This window comes from Haliotis cracherodii, unplaced genomic scaffold (assembly GCF_022045235.1).
Source record: "Haliotis cracherodii isolate W230 unplaced genomic scaffold, xgHalCrac1.p SCAF_15, whole genome shotgun sequence".
NCBI classification, from domain to species: Eukaryota; Metazoa; Mollusca; class Gastropoda; order Lepetellida; family Haliotidae; genus Haliotis; species Haliotis cracherodii.
The window spans coordinates 11,239,449-11,262,547 of record NW_027266270.1 but is presented as its reverse complement, the minus strand read 5'-3'; the positions used below and the strand labels follow the sequence as shown (position 1 = coordinate 11,262,547).

At 42.4% G+C, this 23,099-nt stretch overlaps 1 protein-coding gene across 4 annotated transcripts in view; it reads left to right on the top strand.

The window, feature by feature from the left end:
- LOC139461807 (serine/threonine-protein kinase BRSK2-like) overlaps nt 1–18,080 on the top strand; it is a 169,107-nt gene extending 151,027 nt beyond the window's left edge. Inside the window, exons 13-20 of one of the 4 annotated variants that reach the window (XM_071243282.1) lie at nt 1,936–1,987; nt 3,754–3,822; nt 6,548–6,750; nt 12,130–12,175; nt 13,302–13,422; nt 14,510–14,690; nt 15,919–16,085; nt 17,560–18,080. In XM_071243282.1, coding sequence (XP_071099383.1) covers nt 1,936–1,987; nt 3,754–3,822; nt 6,548–6,750; nt 12,130–12,175; nt 13,302–13,422; nt 14,510–14,690; nt 15,919–16,085; nt 17,560–17,652 — 932 coding nt within the window. In that variant the 3' untranslated portion in view covers nt 17,653–18,080. Of the gene's footprint in view, nt 1–1,935; nt 1,988–3,753; nt 3,823–6,544; nt 6,808–12,129; nt 12,176–13,301; nt 13,423–14,509; nt 14,691–15,918; nt 16,086–17,559 lie in introns of all 4 variants that reach the window. The other 3 variants (XM_071243281.1, XM_071243280.1, XM_071243283.1) reach the window with 3 other exon arrangements.
- The last annotated feature ends 5,019 nt before the right edge of the window (nt 18,081–23,099 follow it).

Genomic DNA, 23,099 nt, shown 5'->3' with positions numbered 1-23,099 from the left:
TAGATTGGATAGCTGATCTGTAGTAGACGGGGGTAGCTGATCTGTAGTGGACAGGAGTAGATTGGGTAGCTGATCTGTAGTAGACAGGAGTAGATTGGGTAGCTGATCTGTAGTAGACAGGAGTAGATTGGGTAGCTGATCTGTAGTAGACAGGAGTAGATTGGGTAGCTGATCTGTAGTAGACAGGAGTAGATCTGTTGTAGATGGGGGTAGATCTGTAGTGGACAGGGTACATCTGTGGTAGATGGTGGTAGCTGATCTGTAGTTGATGTGGGTAGATCTGTAGTGGACCAGGGTAGACAGGTCATTAATCTGCATCTGCATTGGTGTGATCGCTCTACTGGCATTGGTGTGATGGTGCTACTGGCATTGGTGTGATGGTGCTACTGGCATTGGTGTGATGGTGCTACTGGCATTGGTGTGATGGTGCTGCTGGCATTGCTGCGATGGTGCTACTGGCATTGGTGTGATGGTGCTACTGGCATTGGTGTGATGGTGCTACTGGCATTGGTGTGATGGTGCTACTGGCATTTGTGTTATGGTGCTACTGGCATTGGTGTGATGGTGCTACTGGTATTGGTGTGATGGTGCTACTGGCATTGGTGTGATGGTGCTACTGGCATTGGTGTGATGGTGCTACTGGCATTGGTGTGATGGTGCTACTGGCATTGGTGTGATGGTGCTACTGGCATTGGTGTGATGATGCTACTGGCATTGGTGTGATGATGCTACTGGCATTGGTGTGATGGTGCTACTGGCATTGGTGTGATGGTGCTGCTGGCATTGGTGTGATGGTGCTGCTGGCATTGCTGCGATGGTGCTACTGGCATTGGTGTGATGTTTGCTACTGGCATTGGTGTGATGGTGCTGCTGGCATTGGTGTGATGGTGCTACTGGCATTGGTGCGATGGTGCTACTGGCATTGGTGTGATGGTGCTACTGGTATTGGTGTGATGGTGCTACTGGCATTGGTGTGATGGTGCTACTGGCATTGGTGTGATGGTGCTACTGGCATTGGTGTGATGGTGCTACTGGCATTGGTGTGATGGTGCTACTGGCATTGGTGTGATGGTGCTACTGGCATTGGTGTGATGGTGCTACTGGCATTGGTGTGATGGTGCTACTGGCATTGGTGTGATGGTGCTACTGGCATTGGTGTGATGGTGCTACTGGCATTGGTGTGATGGTGCTGCTGGCATTGCTGCGATGGTGCTACTGGCATTGGTGTGATGGTGCTACTGGCATTGGTGTGATGGTGCTGCTGGCATTGGTGTGATGGTGCTACTGGCATTGGTGCGATGGTGCTACTGGCATTGGTGTGATGGTGCTACTGGTATTGGTGTGATGGTGCTACTGGCATTGGTGTGATGGTGCTACTGGCATTGGTGTGATGGTGCTACTGGTATTGGTGTGATGGTGCTACTGGCATTGGTGCGATGGTGCTACTGGCATGGGTGTGATGGTGCTACTGGCATTGGTGCGATGGTGCTACTGGCATTGGTGTGATGGTGCTACTGGCATTGGTGTGATGGTGCTACTGGGATTGGTGTGATGGTGCCACTGGGATTGGTGTCATGGTGCTACTGGCATGGGTGTGATGGTGCTACTGGCATTGGTCTGATGGTGCTACTGGCATTGGTGTGATGGTGCTACTGGCATTGGTGCGATGGTGCTACTGGCATTGGTGTGATGGTGCTACAGGCATTGGTGTGATGGTGCTACTGGCATTGGTGTGATGGTGCTACTGCCATTGGTGTGATGGTGCTGCTGGCATTGGTGTGATGGTGCTGCTGGCATTGGTGTGATGGTGCTACTGGCATTGGTGTGATGGTGCTACTGGCATTGGTGTGATGGTGCTACTGGCATAGGTGTGATCGCACTACTGGCATTGGTGTGATGGCCAGACTGTTGAACAAATCTTGTTCTACCTTTCAGCCGACCCCCCCAGGAAACGAGTGGATGCAGTCCAGTTTAACGGACAAGCCAGGTACGATGTCGCAATTCTTTTCCTGTTCATCAACAATCTTTGCAGTTCAACACTAACAACTAACTTCGTACATAGCATGTCAAGAAATGATCCTGAAATAGGACCAGCCTTTTTGAGAGTGTTTATCTGTGGAGATTCTTGTCAGGGTATCTTTTGAATCCTATGTAAGCAATCTGGACGTCTGTGTAACATTATATCATGTAACATGACTCATTCTTAGTGTCAACATCGTAGTTTAGTTGTGTATATCACACAAACGCTCTTTCAGAATGGCAGGTCGTCACTATTGATAATAAAAAATTTTTTATACATTTTGTAAATTATTTTTTTACAAATGTCCACATTTGAAAAAATTGAGAGAATTTTTCTGAGTTCTGATAAACCTACTGATACTCTAATAATGTTTGAAGTTGAAAATGGTTCTTTGAGTGGATTATAAAGCGAGTATTGAGTAAAATTGTAAATGTCCCAGTAATTATACTGGTCTGATGATTTCAATGCCTCAATCATGACTGATGTGATCAGTGATCGATAGAATAGCTAAGAAATTTTGAAATTATTCTGGGCAGAGTTCTCCCAGGGCTGAAAGAATGTAAGGCTGTAACAGCTGATGTCTGACACTGGTGAAACTAATGACACCATTACTTTGTCCCTGTTGCTCTCGATGGCCTGAGGGGCGGTCGGGTAGCCTAGTGGTTAAAGCGTTCGCTCGTCACGCCGAAGACCTGGGTTCGATTCGCAACATGCGTACAATGTGTGAAGCCCATTTCTGGTGTCCCCACCTTGATATTGCTGGAATATTGCTAAGCGGCGTAAAACCATACCCACTCACTCACTCACTCACTCGATGGCCTGAGTGCCGCCATCATGTAGCTGTGGTTACTGGCAACCCTGATCCGCTCATCGTTGACAGCTTTTCTGTCTTCATATCAGGGATTTCCAAGTCAGAAAAGTCAGCTGGCTACAAATTACAAAATATTTTAATCCTGTATACCAAGCTCTTCCTTAATCACTTTCCTCCAAATACATATAGGATATTTCATCAAAAGTGAGCACTGAAAAAGGAATTCAGATTGAAAAGAAACACCAGTACAGGTTTTGGATAATAAGATAGAACCCTTCAAAGAGCTTGTGTTAGTTATTTCTTCAGAATCCTTGTTCAAAGTTTATTTTGCATATTTGGAGGTAATGATTATGGTAGAAATTGCTGTAGAGATTCTTGAAATATTTTATGATTTGTAGACAATTGGGGATGTAATTCCTTCTACCTTCTTTGGCAGACTTTTCTATCAGGTCTATCCACAGCCTCCGGTAGCGACATGTAGAAGCTGATTGTAAACGAGATGAGGGGATGTGGTCACTACAACTATGCTCTCTTAGAGCCATGTGTTATCCATCATGTGTGGTAAACAATGGGGGCGGTCGGGTAGCCTAGCGGTTAAAGCATTCGCTCATCACGCCGATAACCCGGGTTCGATTCCCGACATGGGTACAAAATGTGAAGCTCAATTCTGGTGCGTCTCCCGCCATGATATTGCTGGAATATTGCTAAAAGCAGTGTAAAACCATACTCACTCACTCAATCATTACAGGTCACTGGACATGGAGGCCTGATTATTGTGAGGCAAATTGTGAAGAATGACCACTTGAACATGATAGCCATTTATACCAAATCCACTCAAAGGGCTGTTTTGAAATGTCATCGTTTTTCTTGTACTGACGCTTGTACTGACACTTGTATTGACACTTGTATTGGACCCTGCCAGACTTTCACTGGGCAATATAAGTGAAGGGTCGCCTGTTGCCTCACGGAGAGCCCTCGCGGTGCAGCAAGTGTGAGTTACCATGGGAGACAACTCTGATCACATTCGTTTACTATCCCTTGGTTCTTTATTTTTGTCAATGTTGTTTATACGTGTTGTTTATGTGTGTTGTATAGAAGTCGTGTGACTGGAACAATGTCTTTTTTGGGGCACCTGTTGGCAGAATGTGGGGGAAATAGTATTGCAGCACCTACTCCAATTAATTATTTATTTTTGAAAGATAGAGATTGGTGCCATTCGGAGTATATTGGAAATGGGGTTGCCTTTAACACGCAGTCCCAGATGCATGTTGAGATGTTGAACATGGATGTATTGAGTTGATGCTTCGGTCTATTTCAGCTGCGTCAGTCACAATGTGTCACTATGAGCTACTTCATTGGGTTAGGCCACAAGAAAATAATTATTAGATTTTCTTTCCCAAAAATGTTCACAGCGTCTATGGGCATTAAGTTTTAACATACCGTATTCGACGTAATAAGCGCCCAGGGCGCTCTCAAATTTAGAAATAGGGGGCTCTTATTGGAATATTATTTTGGTGAAAAAAGAGTTGAAAGATCGTAAATTTCGTGGTTTAATGCTGACAGTCTGAAATGTTTACATACGACAGATATATTTAATTGCCCATAAATGAGGGCGCATGTAACACACGAGTGTGTATTAAACGCGAATAAATAAGTATTGTGTACATTGATCAAACGGAAGGGGTGCTTATTAGGATTCTTCACTAGCCAATATATTAGCAAATATCGCCGTGGGCGCTTATTAGAGCGGGGCGCTAATTACGTCGAATACGGTACTTGATATTAGGATATGTTAGAAGAGAATGTTTGTACCATGACACATATCGGGTGGTGTTTAATGAAGTACATTAAGAAGAAAACATTTGTTGTGGGTTCCTGCTGTAGACACTCTGGGAGACTGTCATGGCGGGTGTTGGTAGGTCGGTGGGGATAAAAGCGTGATGATGTATTATGGCCTTACTGTACATATTTAGTTTACTTCTTACTGTATACTTATTTTATTTCAGAGTCAGTCTTGCTCTTTGTTATCAGCACTCTTTATGAATGTGTCACTGATTTTTTATGTTTCATTTATCGTGAATCCATTTTGTTTTGATGACATCTTGTCTTGTCAACCTGACTTGTAACTAAGTGACCTGCCATTTGAATTTCTGGGGCCTGAGATTTTATTGAAAAAAAGAAATGGTCCAAGAAAATGCTTGAAAAAGATAGTTATGCTTCGGACTGAAAGAGAAAACCAAACAAATTGTCTGCTTGTTGGATGATGATTTTGTTTTGTTTTTATTTCGGCTCATAGTTCTAATTAATTAAATATCTGGTTTTGCAGCTCTAGCTGAAATGTCCAATCTCTTTACCAAATCCGATCCCTCATTCCCAAGAATATCAAATGGACGGTCCCTAAATATTGGATACAAATATGATTTTGTATTAAGAGTCAACAATTACATTTATTCCTTTTACTGTGAAAACACCCACACTAATATGAAATCTAACCATCCACTTACTGTTAAACTGACCGCCTCCGTGGTAGATATCTGCCCGGAGAGCGGAAGGTCCGGGGTTCGATCCCCGGCCGCGTCATGCCAAAAGACGTTAAAGATGGTACTTGTTGTTACCCTGTCTGGCGCTCGTCATTAAGGGGATAAAAACAAGGACTGGTCGGCTCGGAGTCTGTATACTGTGAGTGGGGTATTCATGTTAAACTGCGGCATGGTATTTTGGTGAGCTCGCACTATAAATCGGCATCAGTCCGGACTAGTACAAGCAGCCACACACACACACACACACACACACACACACACGTACATGCACGTCGCTATATAAGTGCAATAATCTTGGAGGTGACGTTAAACCCCATTTCACCTCACCTACTGTTAAACTGTTCTTTTACTTTAGAAGTATTGATGGTCAGTTCTTAGAAATAGTATCTTGGTTAATCCTTTAACTAGTTGTTTGAAGGTTTTAAATTATCCAAAAGAAGCTGACAAAAACATCCTCAGTTATCCAGTATTTTATTAACTCATTCTAAGTAATAAATACTCTGGACCCATTCGCCACCATAGCTTCGTTCCAAAAATTATGTCGCCATCTCATCTGTTGTATGGGGGCACGGGTGGCCCAGTCATCTAAGGCGCCGCGATTCGCTGTGCAGAGATGCGTCCCTTGGGCACACCAGAATTCTATGATTGTGGGTTCAAATCCCGGTTCGCCCTGATTATGTTTCTAGGTTTGTCAGCACCATACCCGTGCTTGTGGGTTTCACTGAAGTTGTAAACGTCTGAGACCTGCATCACTTCAGGCTTTCCTCCCACATTAAGCTGACTTGCCGCGATATAACTGGAATACAGTTAAAAGCGGCGTAAAACCCAACTCACTCACTCATCTGTCTTATTACTAACTTAGCACAAGATTTTTCTAACTCATTGGTGAAATAATGATATAATATTAATGTGGATTTTTTTAGAGCATCCATTAGCATGCTCAAAGTGCTAACATTATCACACCGGCCAGTGGATCAGTGTGCCATAATTTTCATTCTCAGCTCCCTGGTGAGTATACAATCAGACAGCTATTTTCAGATGGTTCAAAAAGCTATGGTAGCGATTGGTTCCAGGGTTTTTGTCATAATACAATGGAGATATATTATATAACGCCCTGGATCGTTGAGGATGGACTCCTGTGGCACAGTGTGTCTATGATGTCATTTGTTTCAGAAGAAAGGCCAATCTGAGCGGTAGCCCTAACAACTCTCCCCTGTCCAGCCCGAAGCTCCCCCACCGAGGCACCACGCCCACCCACAGCCCTTCGGCCACGCCCCCCAGCTCCCCAGGGATCCAGACCACGCCCTGGAAATCAAGGTTACATACGATAAAGAACAGCTTCCTGGGCTCTCCGCGGTTCCATCGGCGGAAAATGCAAGGTATTCCATATGCAAATGGACATATCGCAGACGTTGTAGACACAGAGTACCTGGCAGGTGAATTTCCAAAGCTGTTTTTTGCAAGCCGCCCGTTCACTCGCTCGTCCATCTTGCATGGAGTGATTCGTTCTTCCCACCTGGTAGTAGGATTGAGTTCATCCTCTAGAGGTTGTAGAGGAATCGTATATTATCATCTAGTGTTTTTTTTTCTATCCGTCTGCGTCCTTGTTTATCGATCATCTCAACGGAGATGGTCTTGATGCCTCGTCCTCTATGTCTGTCTCATCATGCTCCGACTGACATATTCACTTCCTAACCATATGTCGTGTTGTTATAGATTACGTCTGTTATAGATGGGGGAAGTTGGCTAGCCTAGTGGTTAAAGTGTTCGCTTTCACACCAAGGCCTGGGTTCAATTCCCCACATGGGTACATTGTTTGAAGTGTCTCCCTCTATGTTATTGCAGGAAAGCAATGTAAAAGCACGCTAACTCAATGTTATGGGGCAGTGGGGTAGCCTAGTGGTTAAAGCATTCGCTTGTCACTCTGAAGACCCGGGTTCGATTCCCCACACGGGTACAATGTATGAAGCCCATTTCTGGTGTCCCTGCTGTGATAGTGCTGACATATTGCTAAAAGCGGCATGAAACAATACTCACGCCCACACTCAATGTTATAGAGGAAATCCAAGTTTTCTATTTAATTTGGATGGTAGTGATAGTGACACTGTCAAGGGAGACCACTCTCCCTACCACAGCAACATCCTTCTCAAGATTGACAACAATGAAGGTCAGGCACAAACCAAATCATTCGTGATCCAAGTTTCCTAATTGTGTCTCAGCTTCTTTTACAACACGGGAAGAGTTGCATCCCTTATGTGTCCCAGGATCCTATGATCGTGGGTTCAAATCCCACATTCTCCCTGATTATGAACCTTGGTTTGTCCACATGATACCCACCACAGTGATAAACTGAAGTGAAGTCGCGCTAAACCAGACACACCCTCTCTCTGCTAATCTATCCTGTATTATTGATGACTGAAATGTCCCAATCAATTCAATCAATTCATTAACAGATCATGTATGATGTTCATATTCATAACTGAATTCCTATCAGTTAATGAAAACATGAAAAGAACAATCTGATCTAGTTCTGTCCTAGGCCCACTTGCACAAAGCGATCTTAGCGCTAAGGCTATTGTAAGCCTATGTTAAAGTATGGGAGTTAAGATCATCTTAGCGCTAAGACCGCTTTGTGCAACTGGGCCTACTGACAATCATGAAATTAGAGCCAGCATGAAATTTATGCAAAAAATGCAAATGTCCCTTGCTCGTATCAGTTAAGGTGACACATTTTCAGCTGGACATGTCAGAGTATATTGTCACGTCAGGTTCGCTGTTCATGGATTGAAACAATGATGTACATGACATTGCTCATAATAAAGGCCGGGGGTCGACACTGGCATTTGTTTCATGATTGGCAGTTTTCTGTTATCTGGGTGATCAATAACAATGTCTTTGGACGATTTTCTAAAACTCTTCAGAAAACACTAACTTGGGACTGTTTTTGTCGTACGATACACGCCTTCGGTGCCACTGTCATTTCAAAATGTGTGGATTGTTGGTCATGCTTTCGGTCACTGGTTTTTCTGGTCCATGTTTGATGATTCACAAGCCACCATGATTTGGCTGGAATATTGCTGACAACATGTTCATCAGTGCTAGATGAACCTTTAACCCCAACCTCCCAACCTTCAACCTCATCCCCCTTCCATCCCCCACCTATCTTTGTCCATACATGCCACCACCAACTCTCATCCATCACCCACGCCCACGCATCCCCACCCAACCCCACCAATCCACCATCCAACACCCATCCACACCAATCCACCATCCTCACCCATCCACACCAATCCACCATGCCACACCCATCCAACATGCCACACCCATCCCCACCCATCCAACATGCCACACCCATCCACACCCATCCAACATGCCGCACCCATTCCCACCCATCCAACATGCCACACCCATCCCCACCCATCCACCATGCCACACCCATTCCCACCGATCCACACCCATCCAACATCCAACACCCATCCACACCCATCCACACCAATCCACCATGCCACACCCATCCCCACCCATCCAACATGCCACACCCATCCACACCCATCCAACATGCTGCACCCATTCCCACCCATCCACACCCATCCAACATGCCACACCCATCCAACATGCCACACCCATCCCCACCCATCCAACATGCCACACCCATCCACACCCATCCAACATGCCGCACCCATCCACACCCATCCAACATGCCACACCCATCCAACATGCCACACCCATCCCCACCCATCCAACATGCCACACCCATCCACACCCATCCAACATGCCACACCCATCCACACCCATCCAACATGCCGCACCCATTCCCACCCATCCACACCCATCCAACATGCCGCACCCATCCCCACCCATCCACCATGCCACACCCATTCCCACCGATCCACACCCATCCAACATGCCGCACCCATTCCCACCGATCCACACCCATCCAACATGCCGCACCAATTCCCACCCATCCACACCCATTCAACATGCCGCACCCATCCCCACCCATCCACCATGCCACACCCATTCCCACCGATCCACACCCATCCAACATGCCGCACCCATTCCCACCGATCCACACCCATCCAACATGCCACACCCATCCCCACCCATCCAACATGCCACACCCATCCACACCCATCCAACATGCCGCACCCATTCCCACCCATCCACACCCATCCAACATGCCACACCCATCCCCACCCATCCAACATGCCACACCCATCCACACCCATCCAACATGCCGCACCCATCCAACATGCTGCACCCATTCCCACCCATCCACACCCATCCAACATGCCACACCCATCCCCACCCATTCCCACCCATCCACCATCCGACACCAATCCACCATGCCACACCCATCCCCACCCATTCACCATGCCACACCCATTCCCACCAATCCACCATGCCACACCCATTCCCACCCATTCCCACCCATCCACCATCCGACACCAATCCATAACCTATCCTTGTCCATCCCTGCCACCACCATCCACAACGCATCACCCACCCATCCAGCACCCATCCCCACCCATCTACCAACCATCCCCACCCATCCACCACCCATCGCTGCCCGTCCCCCACCTGCCGAATTGAGAATCAGAGTTTGGAGGATGCAGAGCCCAATCAAAGATCTATTGTCACAGTTATGAGTTTCATCAAACCCAGTTACCTCCCCTGCATCAGTGAGGCCTCGGAGGACCATGTCAGGCGTAGAACATGTTGTTTTGGTGCTCAGTTCTTAAATAGTCATTTTGCTGGCAGAATTATTTTTTTTCAGATTCTCAGTTCTAAGTATTTTGCTTGAGCTACTTGTATTATTTTGTAAGAGTAGAAGATACAAAGTCCTAAGGAAGTACTTGTAGTGGATTGTATGGTGGTTTCTGTTAATAGGCCCTGGTTGTTGTTCAAATGTAGTAGGAGTAGTTTAATTAGTGTTAATTGATTTAGAAAGATAATTTTTTGGGCCAAATAGTTAGAAAGATATTTTTCTTTTTCAATTTGACAAGGATTAATTTGTAAATGTCTATATGTATGTTGGCTACCATTAATTAAATACACATGTCCGAGTGAACAACGTTGATATTAAGGTTTCACCATGATTTCTAGGTACAACATGTCATGTTGTCTTTTAATGTCAACTCCCTTTAGGCCTCACTGTTATAACTACCCGGTAACTGGTCTAAAGATGTTTCTTTTTACCTGTTTTTTAAGTGGTCGAAATAAGAAAATGCCATGACATATTTTTTTCAATTGATCTCTAAAGGTTTGGTTACTAGGGGAACATAAGACAAAGGAAAAAAGTTTTTTTTGGAATGACAATAATTACCCTCATTATTGATCAAATTATCAGATTTTACTTTAAACCAAACTTGTTAACTTGTGTGAAAAAATGACTGTTCTTAAAAGTTAATTTTATTTGTTGATTGTGAAATGTTAGGTATGTGAATTTGAAACAAAATTGTTTTTGACTGAGAACTTTTATGATTGACCACCATAGAAGACCTGGCTTGGTTTTGACCTGGCTGACTTATTCTGTGGTCGGACCCCTGAGGCGATGCTCGCATTGTCAATCACTGGTATACCATCTGCTATCCTGATTGTTTTAAAGGCTATCATAATAAGCTGTAAAATTGCTAATTTTGGCGTACAAATTCACTGCCTACTATTATTGAACAAATTAACACTGTAGGATCAAGGGACCCGTTAAAATCCGGGTGAGAATAGGTCTTCAGCAACCCATGCTTGCTGTAAAAAACGACTATGCTTGTCGTAAGAGGAAGCTGACAGGATCGGATGGTCAGGCTTGCTGACTTGGTTGATGCATGTCATCGTATCCCAATTGCGTGGATTGATGCTCATGACATCAATCACTGGATTGTCTGGTCCAGACTAGATTATTTACAGACTGCCGTCATATAGCTGGAATATTGCTGAGTGCAGCATTAAATGACAAACAAAAATGAATATGTGTAGGGTCAAGAACCCTTTTAATTTCACGAATCATTTCGAACTCTGTGTTCATGTTTCACGTCCATGTCACGTCACATCTACTCGTCTCTTTCTTCATCAACGTTAATAGCATGGTTCATATGTTAACTAGTGTCTACAGCTCTTCCATAACCACTTGTTCATTTCACATGGAGTGAAATTAACGATAGTAGATAGCCTGTCAATCTCACTGAAATTGCAAGTAATCTCAGTGTAAAATCTTTCGTAGAAGTCTGAAATCTGATTTGGTGTTAGATTTGATTGACCAAATATCTATCGTGTTACTTGTTTCTCCGAACCTCGTTGATGTTACATAATATGCATGACGTTCCGTTTTTTAATTGCATTGGAAACTTGTTGAAATATGACAAAATATCAACTTTAAGAATGACATTATTAATTGATCATTTGTAGAACAATTGTACTTGTTTAGTGTTAGACACAGTAACATATATCCTCCGTCATAGGTTTCTTTTCTGGACAGGTTAATATTGAAAAAGATTTAATTTTCCTAATAATCATATAATGTTTTGTAGTGTGGTGTATAAAAGTATTTTACACTGTTATTTTGAATTATGAATCGGTATTCGTCTCTGCATCAGCATCAGCTTGGACTTTGAATGATTGGTGTAATGCTAAACCCTGTTGTAATTTCAAAACTAAGCCTGCAGCAGTTATTCATTGCTTAAAATTTGAGTTGAGAGTTTTGCTGGAAAGTTGTTGAGGTCGATGTGTGTCATGTTTTTAATGTATTTGCCGTGTGTCCGCAGTTCCGACGTCAGACGAGATATCCATGACTCCAGACTCCTCCCCTGAGTAAGTGGCACTATTTTCTGTTATACTTGTGTTTTTTGTTCCTGTATGAAAACTTCAAGACTTGTGGATTAAGATGTTATGTTTTTATCAGTTCAAATTCGTATCTAGAAGCAAAATGTTTTCAGGAATGTATCAGTTACTAGGTCAAGAGCCCTGTTCCACAAAGCGATCTTAGCGCTAAGACTATCGTAACTCCCAAACTTTAAAATTTACTTAAGACAATCGTAGAGCTAAGATCACTACGACAGTCGTAACTCCCATGCTTTAACATTGACTTATGACAATTGTAGAGCTAAGATCACTAAGACAATCGTAATTCCCATACTTTAACATAGACTAAAGACAATCATCGACCTAAGATCACTAAGACAGTTGTAACTCTCCTACCATAACACAGACTTATGACAATCATGGCCCTGAGATCACTTAGACAATCGTTACTCCCATACTTTAACATAGACTAAAGACAATCATCGAGCTAAGATCACTAAGACAATTGTAACACTCCTACCATAACACAAACTTATGACAATCATGGTGCTTAGATCACCAAGACGATCGTAACTCCCATGCTTTAACATGGACCTATGACAATCATAAACCTAAGATCACTAAGACTAATAAAACTCCTTTGCCTTAACATGGACCTATGACAATCTTCGTGCTAAGACCACTAAGACAATCCTAATTCCCATACTTTGACATAGACTGATGACAATCTTCGTGCTAAGATCACTAAGACAATCGTAACTCCCATTCTTTGACATAGACTTACGACAATCTTGGCGCTAAGATCACTAAGACAATCGTAACTCCCATACTTTGACATAGACTTATGACAATCTTCGTGCTAAGATCACTAAGACAATCGTTACTCCCATACTTTGACATAGACTTACGACAATCTTGGCGCTAAGATCACTAAGACAATCGTAACTCCCATACTTTGACATAGACTTATGACAATTGTGGAAAGAGACTCAGGTTGTCAGTGTTACTATATTCAGTCCTGTGATGTTCTCTGGGGTCCTGTGATGTTCTCTGGTGTTCTCTGGGGTCCTGTGATGTTCTCTGGGGTCCTGTGATGTTCTCTGGTGTTCCCTGAGTATGTCCGTGTGTGTTACAGACTGGCCAAGCGGTCGTGGTTCGGTGGTCTCATGGGCATGGAGCAGGAACATCACTTCATGATGGTCCGAGACAAGACCTTCAGCCAGGTCAAGGCAGACCTGGTCCACGCATTCCTATCTGTGAGTACATGGTTCAGACCAGGTTCACGCATTCCTATCTGTGAGTACATGGTTCAGACCTGGTTCACACATATCTATCCGTGAGTACATGGTTCAGACCTGGTCCACGCATTCCTATCTGTGAGTACATGGTTCAGACCTGCTTAATGCATTCCTCCTATCTGTTAGTACATGGTTCAGACTAGGTCCATGCATTCCCATCTGTGAGTACATGGTTCAGACCTGGTCCACACATTCCTATCTGTGAGTACATGGTTCAGACCAGATTCACACATTCCTATCTGTGAATGCAGGGTTCAGATCTGGTCCACGCATTCCTATCTGTGAGTACATGGTTCAGACCAGATTCACACATTCCTATCTGTGAATGCAGGGTTCAGATCTGGTCCACGCATTCCTGTCTGTGAGTACATGGTTCAGACCTGGTCCACATGTCCTATCTGTGAGTACATGGTTCAGACCAGGTTCACACATTCCTATCTGTGAGAACATGGTTCAGACCTTGTCCATGTATTCCTATCTGTAAGTACATGGTTCAGAAATGGTCCACGCATTCCTATCTGTGAGTACATTGTTCAGACCAAGTTCATGCATTCCTATCTGTGAGTACATGGTTCAAACCAAGTTCATGCATTCCTATCTGTGAGTACATGGTTCAGACCTGGTCCATGTATTTCTATCTGTGAGTACATGGTTCAGAAATGGTCCACGCATTCCTATCTATGAGCACATGGTTCAGACCAGGTTCACACATTCCTATCTGTGAGTACATGGTTCAGACCTGGTCCATGTATTCCTATCTGTGAGTACATGGTTCAGACCTCGTCCATGTATTCCTATCTGTGAGTACATGGTTCAGACCTCGTCCATGTATTCCTATCTGTGAGTACATGGTTCAGACCTGGTCAGTGCATTCCTATCTGTGAGTACATGGTTCAGACCAGGTCCATGCATTCCTATCTGTGAGTGCATGGTTCAGACCAATTATGTCAAGTTAAAACACACTTGTAAACCGCTAAATACAGTAACCATGAATGTTACAATGTTTACCTTTCATGAATCATGACAATGTCCTTCCTCGTTACAGACTTCAGATCTCAGCCACAGTGTGGTGTCGACGTCCACGTTCCGGGCAGAGTATCGTCGTGGCGGCAGCTCCTCCATGTTTTCCAGGAATGTCCGCTTCCAGGTGGACATCAGCCCGGCGCCCGGTGAGAGGGACAGCGCCAACGCCACCAGCTTCTGTCTCACATTCACTCTAGTCTCAGGTACGTAGAGAGAGAGACACCAGCTTCTGTCTCACATTCACTCGTCACAGGTACGTAGAGAGACACCAGCCTCTGCCTCACATTCACTCTAGTCTCACGTACGTAGAGAGACACCAGCTTCTGTCTCACATTCACTCTAGTCTCAGGTACGTAGAGAGAGAGACACCAGCTTCTGTCTCACATTCACTCTAGTCTCAGGTACGTAGAGAGAGAGACACCAGCCTCTGTTTCAGATTCACTCTAGTCTCAGGTACGTAGAGAGAGAGACACCAGCCTCTGTTTCAGATTCACTCTAGTCTCAGGTACGTAGAGAGAGAGACACCAGCCTCTGTTTCAGATTCACTCTAGTCTCAGGTACGTAGAGAGACACCAGCTTCTGTCTCACATTCACTCTAGTCTCAGGTACATAGAGAGAGAGAGACACCAGCTTCTGTCTCACATTCACTCTAGTCTCAGGTACGTAGAGAGAGAGACACCAGCTTCTGTCTCACATTCACTCTAGTCTCAGGTACGTAGAGAGAGACACCAGCTTCTGTCTCACATTCACTCTAGTCTCAGGTACGTAGAGAGAGAGACACCAGCTTCTGTCTCACATTCACTCTAGTCTCAGGTACGTAGAGAGAGAGACACCAGCCTCTGTTTCAGATTCACTCTAGTCTCAGGTACGTAGAGAGAGAGACACCAGCCTCTGTTTCAGATTCACTCTAGTCTCAGGTCCGTAGAGAGAGACACCAGCCTCTGTTTCAGATTCACTCTAGTCTCAGGTACGTAGAGAGACACCAGCTTCTGTCTCACATTCACTCTAGTCTCAGGTACGTAGAGAGACACCAGCTTCTGTCTCACATTCACTCTAGTCTCAGGTACGTAGAGAGAGAGACACCAGCTTCTGTCTCACATTCACTCTAGTCTCAGATACGTAGAGAGAGAGAGAGACACCAGCTTCTGTCTCACATTCACTCTAGTCTCAGATACGTAGAGAGAGAGAGACACCAGTTTCTGTCTCACATTCACTCTAGTCTCGGGCACATGGAGAGAGAGAGACACCAGCTTCTGTCTCACATTCACTCTAGTCTCAGGTACGTAGAGAGAGAGAGACACCAGCTTCTGTCTCACATTCACTCTAGTCTCAGGTACGTAAACCAGTAAGCCCATTTCTGTCTCCAGTGTGTATAACGCAGGACCCTAAACATTCAGCAGTATTAAGTGTGTGTCTGTAATGTATGTGCAGGTCCATCCCGGCGTTTCCGACGTGTGTGCGAACACATCCAGGCGCTCATGTCGGCGCCGCGAGGGGAGAACAACCGGAAAATCAGCACAGACAGCACGGCGTCCTACTCCTCCGACCACACCCCACCCTCCTACTGTACAGCAGCCAAAGAGAACGGAGAAGAAGATGTGAGAGCCACACCCAAATCTGCTTACATGTTCTCTCCCTTGTAATTGTCAATAAGCCGACTAAAAGAATAGCCCTTTTCATTTTTTTTTAAACTGCATGGGTTGCATAGTTGCTAACAATTATGAAATGAATTCCGCCATTACAATTATTGGAAATATGTTACGATTATTCAGCGATAGAAACTAACAGTTTTAGTCCACTAGTCATCATAATGACAACATATAGCAAAACTCTTAAAAATGGCTCATTTCTACTAGTCCTTATGACACATTATTAATTTTGCAGCTTCGCAAGGACTACAGAACTAGTCCCAATTTCTGTTATTGTCCTGAAATATCACCTGTAATTTGTACTGGATAGTGTCACAGAAACAATCAAACATTTTTAGCTCACCTGACTGAAAGTCAAGTAAGCTTGTGTCATGGTCTGTGTTTCCAGCACCTGCATGTGTTTTTCATCATGTGTCGTAAACATTTGGGGGGGGGGGGGGTAGCCTAGTGGTTAAAGCGTTCGCTCGTCATGCCAAAGACCCGAGTTCGATTCCCGACATGTGTACAATGTGTGAAGAGCATTTCTGGTGTCCCCCGCAGTGATATTGCTGAAATATCGCTAAAAGGGGCGTAAAACCATATTCACTCACTCATCGCCATTGTCGCCCCAGAAACCACTAACCAATGAAACACAACCTTCACCTACTGTTCCCACCATCACACCTGACTCTGTTCAGGAGGTTTGTGTCAGTGACAACATATGGCAGCCATATTGAAAGACTTATTATGGCCATTGATCAGCCATTGTTCCAAATGCAATGAAATTATTTATACCGTATTCACCATAATAAAGGCGTGGGTTCATTAAAACCTCAGCCAACAAGTTGTTTTTGTTGGCAGAGAATTAGCAATAGACAAACAAACTTAAACATTTTGTAACACATTTCCCAAGGAACCACATACCCCTGCTACACCTCCGTTATTACTATGAACTTACCATAAAGATCCGGATTATAATTGGTCTTCAACAACCCATACTTGTTGCAAGAGGCGACTAACGGGATCGGGTGGTCGTGTTTGCTTCAAACCTATGATTGTGGATGCGAATCCCAGTTTGACCCAATTATGTTTCTAGGTTGGTCAGCACGATGTCCGATGTGACATAACTGGAATACTGTTCAAACTGATACACTGTGATATAACTAGAATACTGTACAAGGTGGCAATAAATTAGTTTCAATCCAGTAGAAATAACTGATTTCTGTATCTCAAAAACTGACATGAACGGACTGCACCAAATGTAAATAATAAAGGCCTCGTCATTATGTTGTTGTGGATGTTTAAAAAGACTTTTTAAAATACTGTACAAACAGCCTTAAGCAAAACCTACTCCATCATAATTGATTTATTTTTCTTAATTTCAATCCAGTTTCTCATTTGCAAACTCATTTTGTTTATTGTTTATTGTTTTGTTTATTTTCAGCCATTAGACAAGAGACCTCCATTACCTCCACGTAGACAATCCACAAAAGACCGCAAAGTTTTATCAGAGAATGTACAGAGAGACAAGGTTTGAGGACGGACATCTTTGTATATATACACAAGGGAACAATTGGTAATAAAGTGATTGGCCATCCCCAACCTTGCCACCCTCTCCAAGACTGGACCAATCACAAACATTGACAGTATTCTCACCATGGCTGACCGACCAATGAAATGACTTGTAAGAAATATGCAAATAGGGCCAAACCAGAGCTGTGCCCAAAGTGAGATTGTACTTACTGAACAACTGATTTTGTATGTTTAGAGAAGAGTAGGTATACCTGTAGTGGTTTATAGTGCATCAGGTCCTAAGGTGGGCACCAATATGCAATATGTCACAGCATGAAAGATGGAAGGATATTGAGTTACTGTTTTTTGGTGCTATATGTTGCTGTTAATACAAAGCGTTCTAGTGCATGTTTTTAAAAAACATAATATGTTAACTGATTTGTTTTCATTCAAATGGATCCATTTTCTGCTTTTGAACTTGAAAAAAAAGGTAACAAATTGTTTTGTATATTTTAGAATTAAAAATTAAGTTGTTGCTTTTTTCTTTTATAACTGTCTTTTTTCATTGCAGTTTTAATTTTTAAAGCTTATGCGCTTTCTTGCCTGCAGAAATATGCTAATTACCAAATGTTCAGTAGGGTATTGACAATGATTTAAGAAAGTGTCTGTTTTCATGTAACATAATGACTTGATCTTATCAGAACCACATACCATTTTTGCATTTTGACTACCGGTAGTCAGAATCAGCAGGGATAGAATCTCCAAATATATTCTTGTAGATGCTGAACTTTCACATTTACAACGTTCTTGTATATTTATTATGAATTTGGGAGTGAATTAATATATTTCACATAGAAGATATTTATTTATTTATTTATTCACACGATGTGCTATGTCCTCACGTTCTACAGACCAGCCTATGTTTGTGTTTTACACCATGTCGTGTGATCCTTCCTCTTTGACAAGTGTGGTATTCCAGAAACTGATGGCACAATCTGGCAGCTGGGGACTTTTTTATCTACGCATTTGTTACACACATCGTGTTGATAATTTATTTCAATTTAATTTTATAAAAGAAGTCTCTTTCATTGTGAACCCAGTAGTTTGTCAGTGTAGGTCATGTCAAGGGTCTTAAAGGGCATAGATATTGCAGTCAGCTCTTTCACTCCGATATAATACTCCGTGCATACGATTCAATACCACCTGGATCCGATTTGATACCTCCTGGATCCGATTCGATACCTCCTGGGTCCGATTCGATACCTCCTGGATCCGAATCGATACCTACTGGATCTGAATCGATACTTCCTTGATCCGATTTGATCTGAATCGATACCTCCTGGATCCAAATCGATACCTACTGGATCCCAATCGATACCTCCTGGATCCGATTTGATACCTCCTGGATCCCAATCGATACCTCCCTGCATGAAAATCTGACATCTCCCTGTTAGGTGGCTGTGTCAGGCGAAGTTTTTAATAAACAAATCAGTGTCATGGCTTATACATTCTCACTAAAGTGAGTGAATCAGAATACCTGATTTCTGTTTCTCAAACACTAACTTAATTGGCCAGTTCCGAATGTAAATGCTAAAGTCTTTGTTGTCATGTTGTTGTGGAGATTTTATACAATCTGTCATTTCTGAGCATCACCTTGACCCAAAATGAGGTAGATTTGTGTGGTGTTGTGTTTGCAATATGTTGAAAGTTTCCAAATCTGGGGGTTTGTAAATGAAGCAAAACTGTTTAAAAGAAATGACTCCTGATTCGTTCAAGAACCTGTGCATACTTCATTTAGATTGGGTGGTCAAAGTTAACTCCAAATTTCACCTGACGTGACCTTCTATTTAAGGGGTTTTAGATCCTCATGCAGAAAGGTAAAGTATCATGGTTGTGAGGTTGTTTTTTATGAGATTGGGTCGGAGTTACTATTCAGTATTCTTGTATTCCAGACTCCTTCTTGACTATGTCCATGTGACATGCTCATGATATCAACCTCTAGTTTGATAGTCAAGGTATGGTTACTTTACAGTTGCATAATTTAGCTGTACTATTGCTAAAACAAAACTCTCAAAACCACTCACTCATTCCAGAAAACATACAGATTTTAGTGCATCAAATAATAGATTACATACTTGGATAAAAATGTTTTGATTTGGTGGGTTTGGGGGTGAAAAAAACAAAAGTGAGGTGAATAGAAAAACGATAGTATCTGTTTCTTCATACCACATCTGTCAAAGAGAAGAAAACTAGTCATAATATATTCTGTTTACATCTGTATCTTGTAATCCTGTGATATTTGTTTTACTCACGTCAACTGCAGGAGCAGACATCGAACCATTTGTTTCACATCCGGAGTCATTCATTGTCTGGTGTTACTTAACGTACCTAATGCTCAAACTCAAACATTGTTGTCGACTTGAGTTGAAGACACTATTTACCAATGCAATGTATGGCTTGTCTTCAGGGTGGGTGGGTGTCTTTCATCACGGGTGGAGTAAACACAATTTATTACCCAGGTAGAATTTGTACTCATCATGATGGTAAACTTTTTATTGAAGGAATTTACTAAGACTGAATAAGCAGCAAAGGGGTACCAGGTAGGATGAAATGGTAATATGAACGCAAAATCTGCTAGGGCCGAGCAGGTAGCTTATCACATCACGAAGTCAATATCAGGCAAAATTCACTGACAAAGTATTCAAAGTAGATACCAGGGTGAGATTGGGTAGCAGTTGTATGGGGACCCGGAAGAGATTGGTAGTAGTTGTATGGGGACCCGGAAGAGATTGGTAGTAGTTGTATGGGGACCCGGAAGAGATTGGTAGTAGTTGCATGGGTACCCGGAAGAGATTGGTAGTAGTTGCATGGGTACCTGTAAGAGATTTGTGGTAGTTACATGGGTACCCGGAAGAGATTGGTAGTAGTTGCATGGGTACCCGGAAGAGATTGGTAGTAGTTGCATGGGTACCGGAGAGTTGGCCCCCTTCCTAGTCCATGACTGTGATGTTTCTTATAGGGTACAGAATAAGTTGCGTTGTCATGTTCCGATTCAATTGTACACTACTTAACAGAAGTTAAAGAACACCCAATGTTTTCATAAGACTATAGTTAATCTGCCATGCCATGAAAAATCGTATGTCGTGAGTCGTAAATAAGTGATATGGCTAAGTTATGTGTTGTATACAAGAACTGCTGTCTCCAACACGACATCTGCATTTAGGATGTTTGCTGCTCAATTTCAAGAGAAGTAATATTTGAAAGATGAAATTTCTTTTTTTTTAAAATGAAATTATAATTAATTGTATCAGCCCCTCCCCCTTTAAAACCCATCCTACTCCCACCCCAACCACCCATCTATCATGGAGTGCTTAAGGCAAGCTGTTCTTACTGAGACAAAAAGTCAGACCCAGCCTTATTAATGTAGAGGAGAGCCTCTTTAAGAACACATCACAGGAGTGGACTGATTCTCGCCAGGTTATAGTCACCTTGACCTTGACAAAAGTTAAGCACCTCTTACTATATATTTCCATATAAAATAGCCATTTTTAAAATTGTATCCTGTATTAATTTTTAGACGAAACACTTTTGTTTTTGACTTACAGAAACCGGACTCGATTTTGCATGACCTGTTTTTTAACTTTACCATAGTTTTTCTACCACACTTTTCTTCTTGGCATCATAAGAAATGACCCTGTCCTTGCGACCATCGTGAAGAACGTACCAACTTACTGCATGTATTGGCGGCATCAAAGACATTTATCAAAGTGAGATCAATGTCACATGTAGATATTTCCAAACATACATGGGAATTCAGAATATCTGGAAAAAAGAAGGGATGGGGCTTATTTTTTTCTCGGGTTATATTTTGAATATCTGTATGGTGTATATTTGAATACCTGTATGGGGTATATTTGAATACCTGTATGGGGTATATTTGAATACCTCCATGGGGTATATTTGAATACCTACATTTGATATACAGTAAACTATGTTTATATGGAACTGACGGATATAACAAACTGTTCTTTCGGTCCCAGCCATTTGCAATATATTTTATCATATAAAGTTGATGGATATAACGAACATGCTCATTATGAAATAATGGATATAGCGAACTCACCTTGTGGTCCTGTGTGTACTGTCAAAGATATTGTTTAAGTGGATAACGAACTATTAATCCTTGGGCTGAGCGTCACACGTGTCACCAATCTGCCTACCAAAACATCCGCGGCCAAACGCTGTTATTCAAAGCGTCCATAAACAATTGAAGGCAAGTGATTTACTTTTAAGCACTGACACCTTGTCTTCAAATTACACCTTAACAATAGTAACACAGTGATTAAAGTGGCACACTTTTGTTATTTATCGAGTAAGATTATGTCACATGACTTGATCCAAGATGGTCGAAATGCGTATAACGAATGACGGATATAACTAAAATTAGGGGTCCCTTTGAGTTCGTTATAACCGTAGTTTACTGTATTTGAATACTGGTATGGCGTAGTATTCAATCTTATTAAAACCATTCACTTATTGTACCTGGAAATGATGGCAACAAATTCATTCGATAAATCTAAGCATTATGGTCATAAAGATGGGAACTGTCATTGTATGCTTCTATTGGATGATGTTTTAGCAGACCTTTATTCTGCCGGTGTAATGCACACAATAGACCCTTGTGTTGATTGTTGATTTTTACATTTTCTTCTTTTATACTTTAGTGCTGGAAACTAACACATTTTACGTCCTTGAAAAGGATCAACCATGAAGAGATATTTACATTGCAAGTTCATACTTTTGTATGAAATCAGTGTTTATGTTTCCATATGAGAGGCTGTCAAAGTTTTTAATCAAAATATTTGTTTGCTATTCAAGATGTATATTGACAGGTTGTGGTTACAATCAGGTAGCCTTGCATAGATTAATCTGGAAAAGGAGGCCTGTCCAAGATTGTTTCTTAAGTATTAATTTTACATTGTGAAAAAAACACCCAAAAAACAAAAACAAATGCAGTTTGATTTAAGTCAACTTGCTTATTTTAACCTCTTTTTGTTTTGAGAGAGGCTGGCTAAGAAAATAATCAAGTTGCGCAAGTAATCAGCAACATTTGTGAAATGATATCCAAAATTTGTTTTTATTCTCCTTTAGAAATGGTTATTACTTTATTTGCATAATCTCTAAGAATATCTCTTTCTATTTCTCTCCTGAAATAACATTGGTCCTGTGTAATTGAATGAAAACAATGTTGCTTTACCTTTTGTGAATACTGCACATTGATGTCATTCTGATTCATCAAGAAGATTTTTGGTTTTAATGGCTTTTATCTGGATTGGTTGTTAGGCAACAAGCAAACCCGGGGACCAAAATGTCACGGTGTGTTCTCCCCAGCAGCTATACTGACAAGAGGGCAAGGCATTTCTCTTACAAACACTTTTACAGAAATGACTTAATGTTGTCAATAGTCCCAAG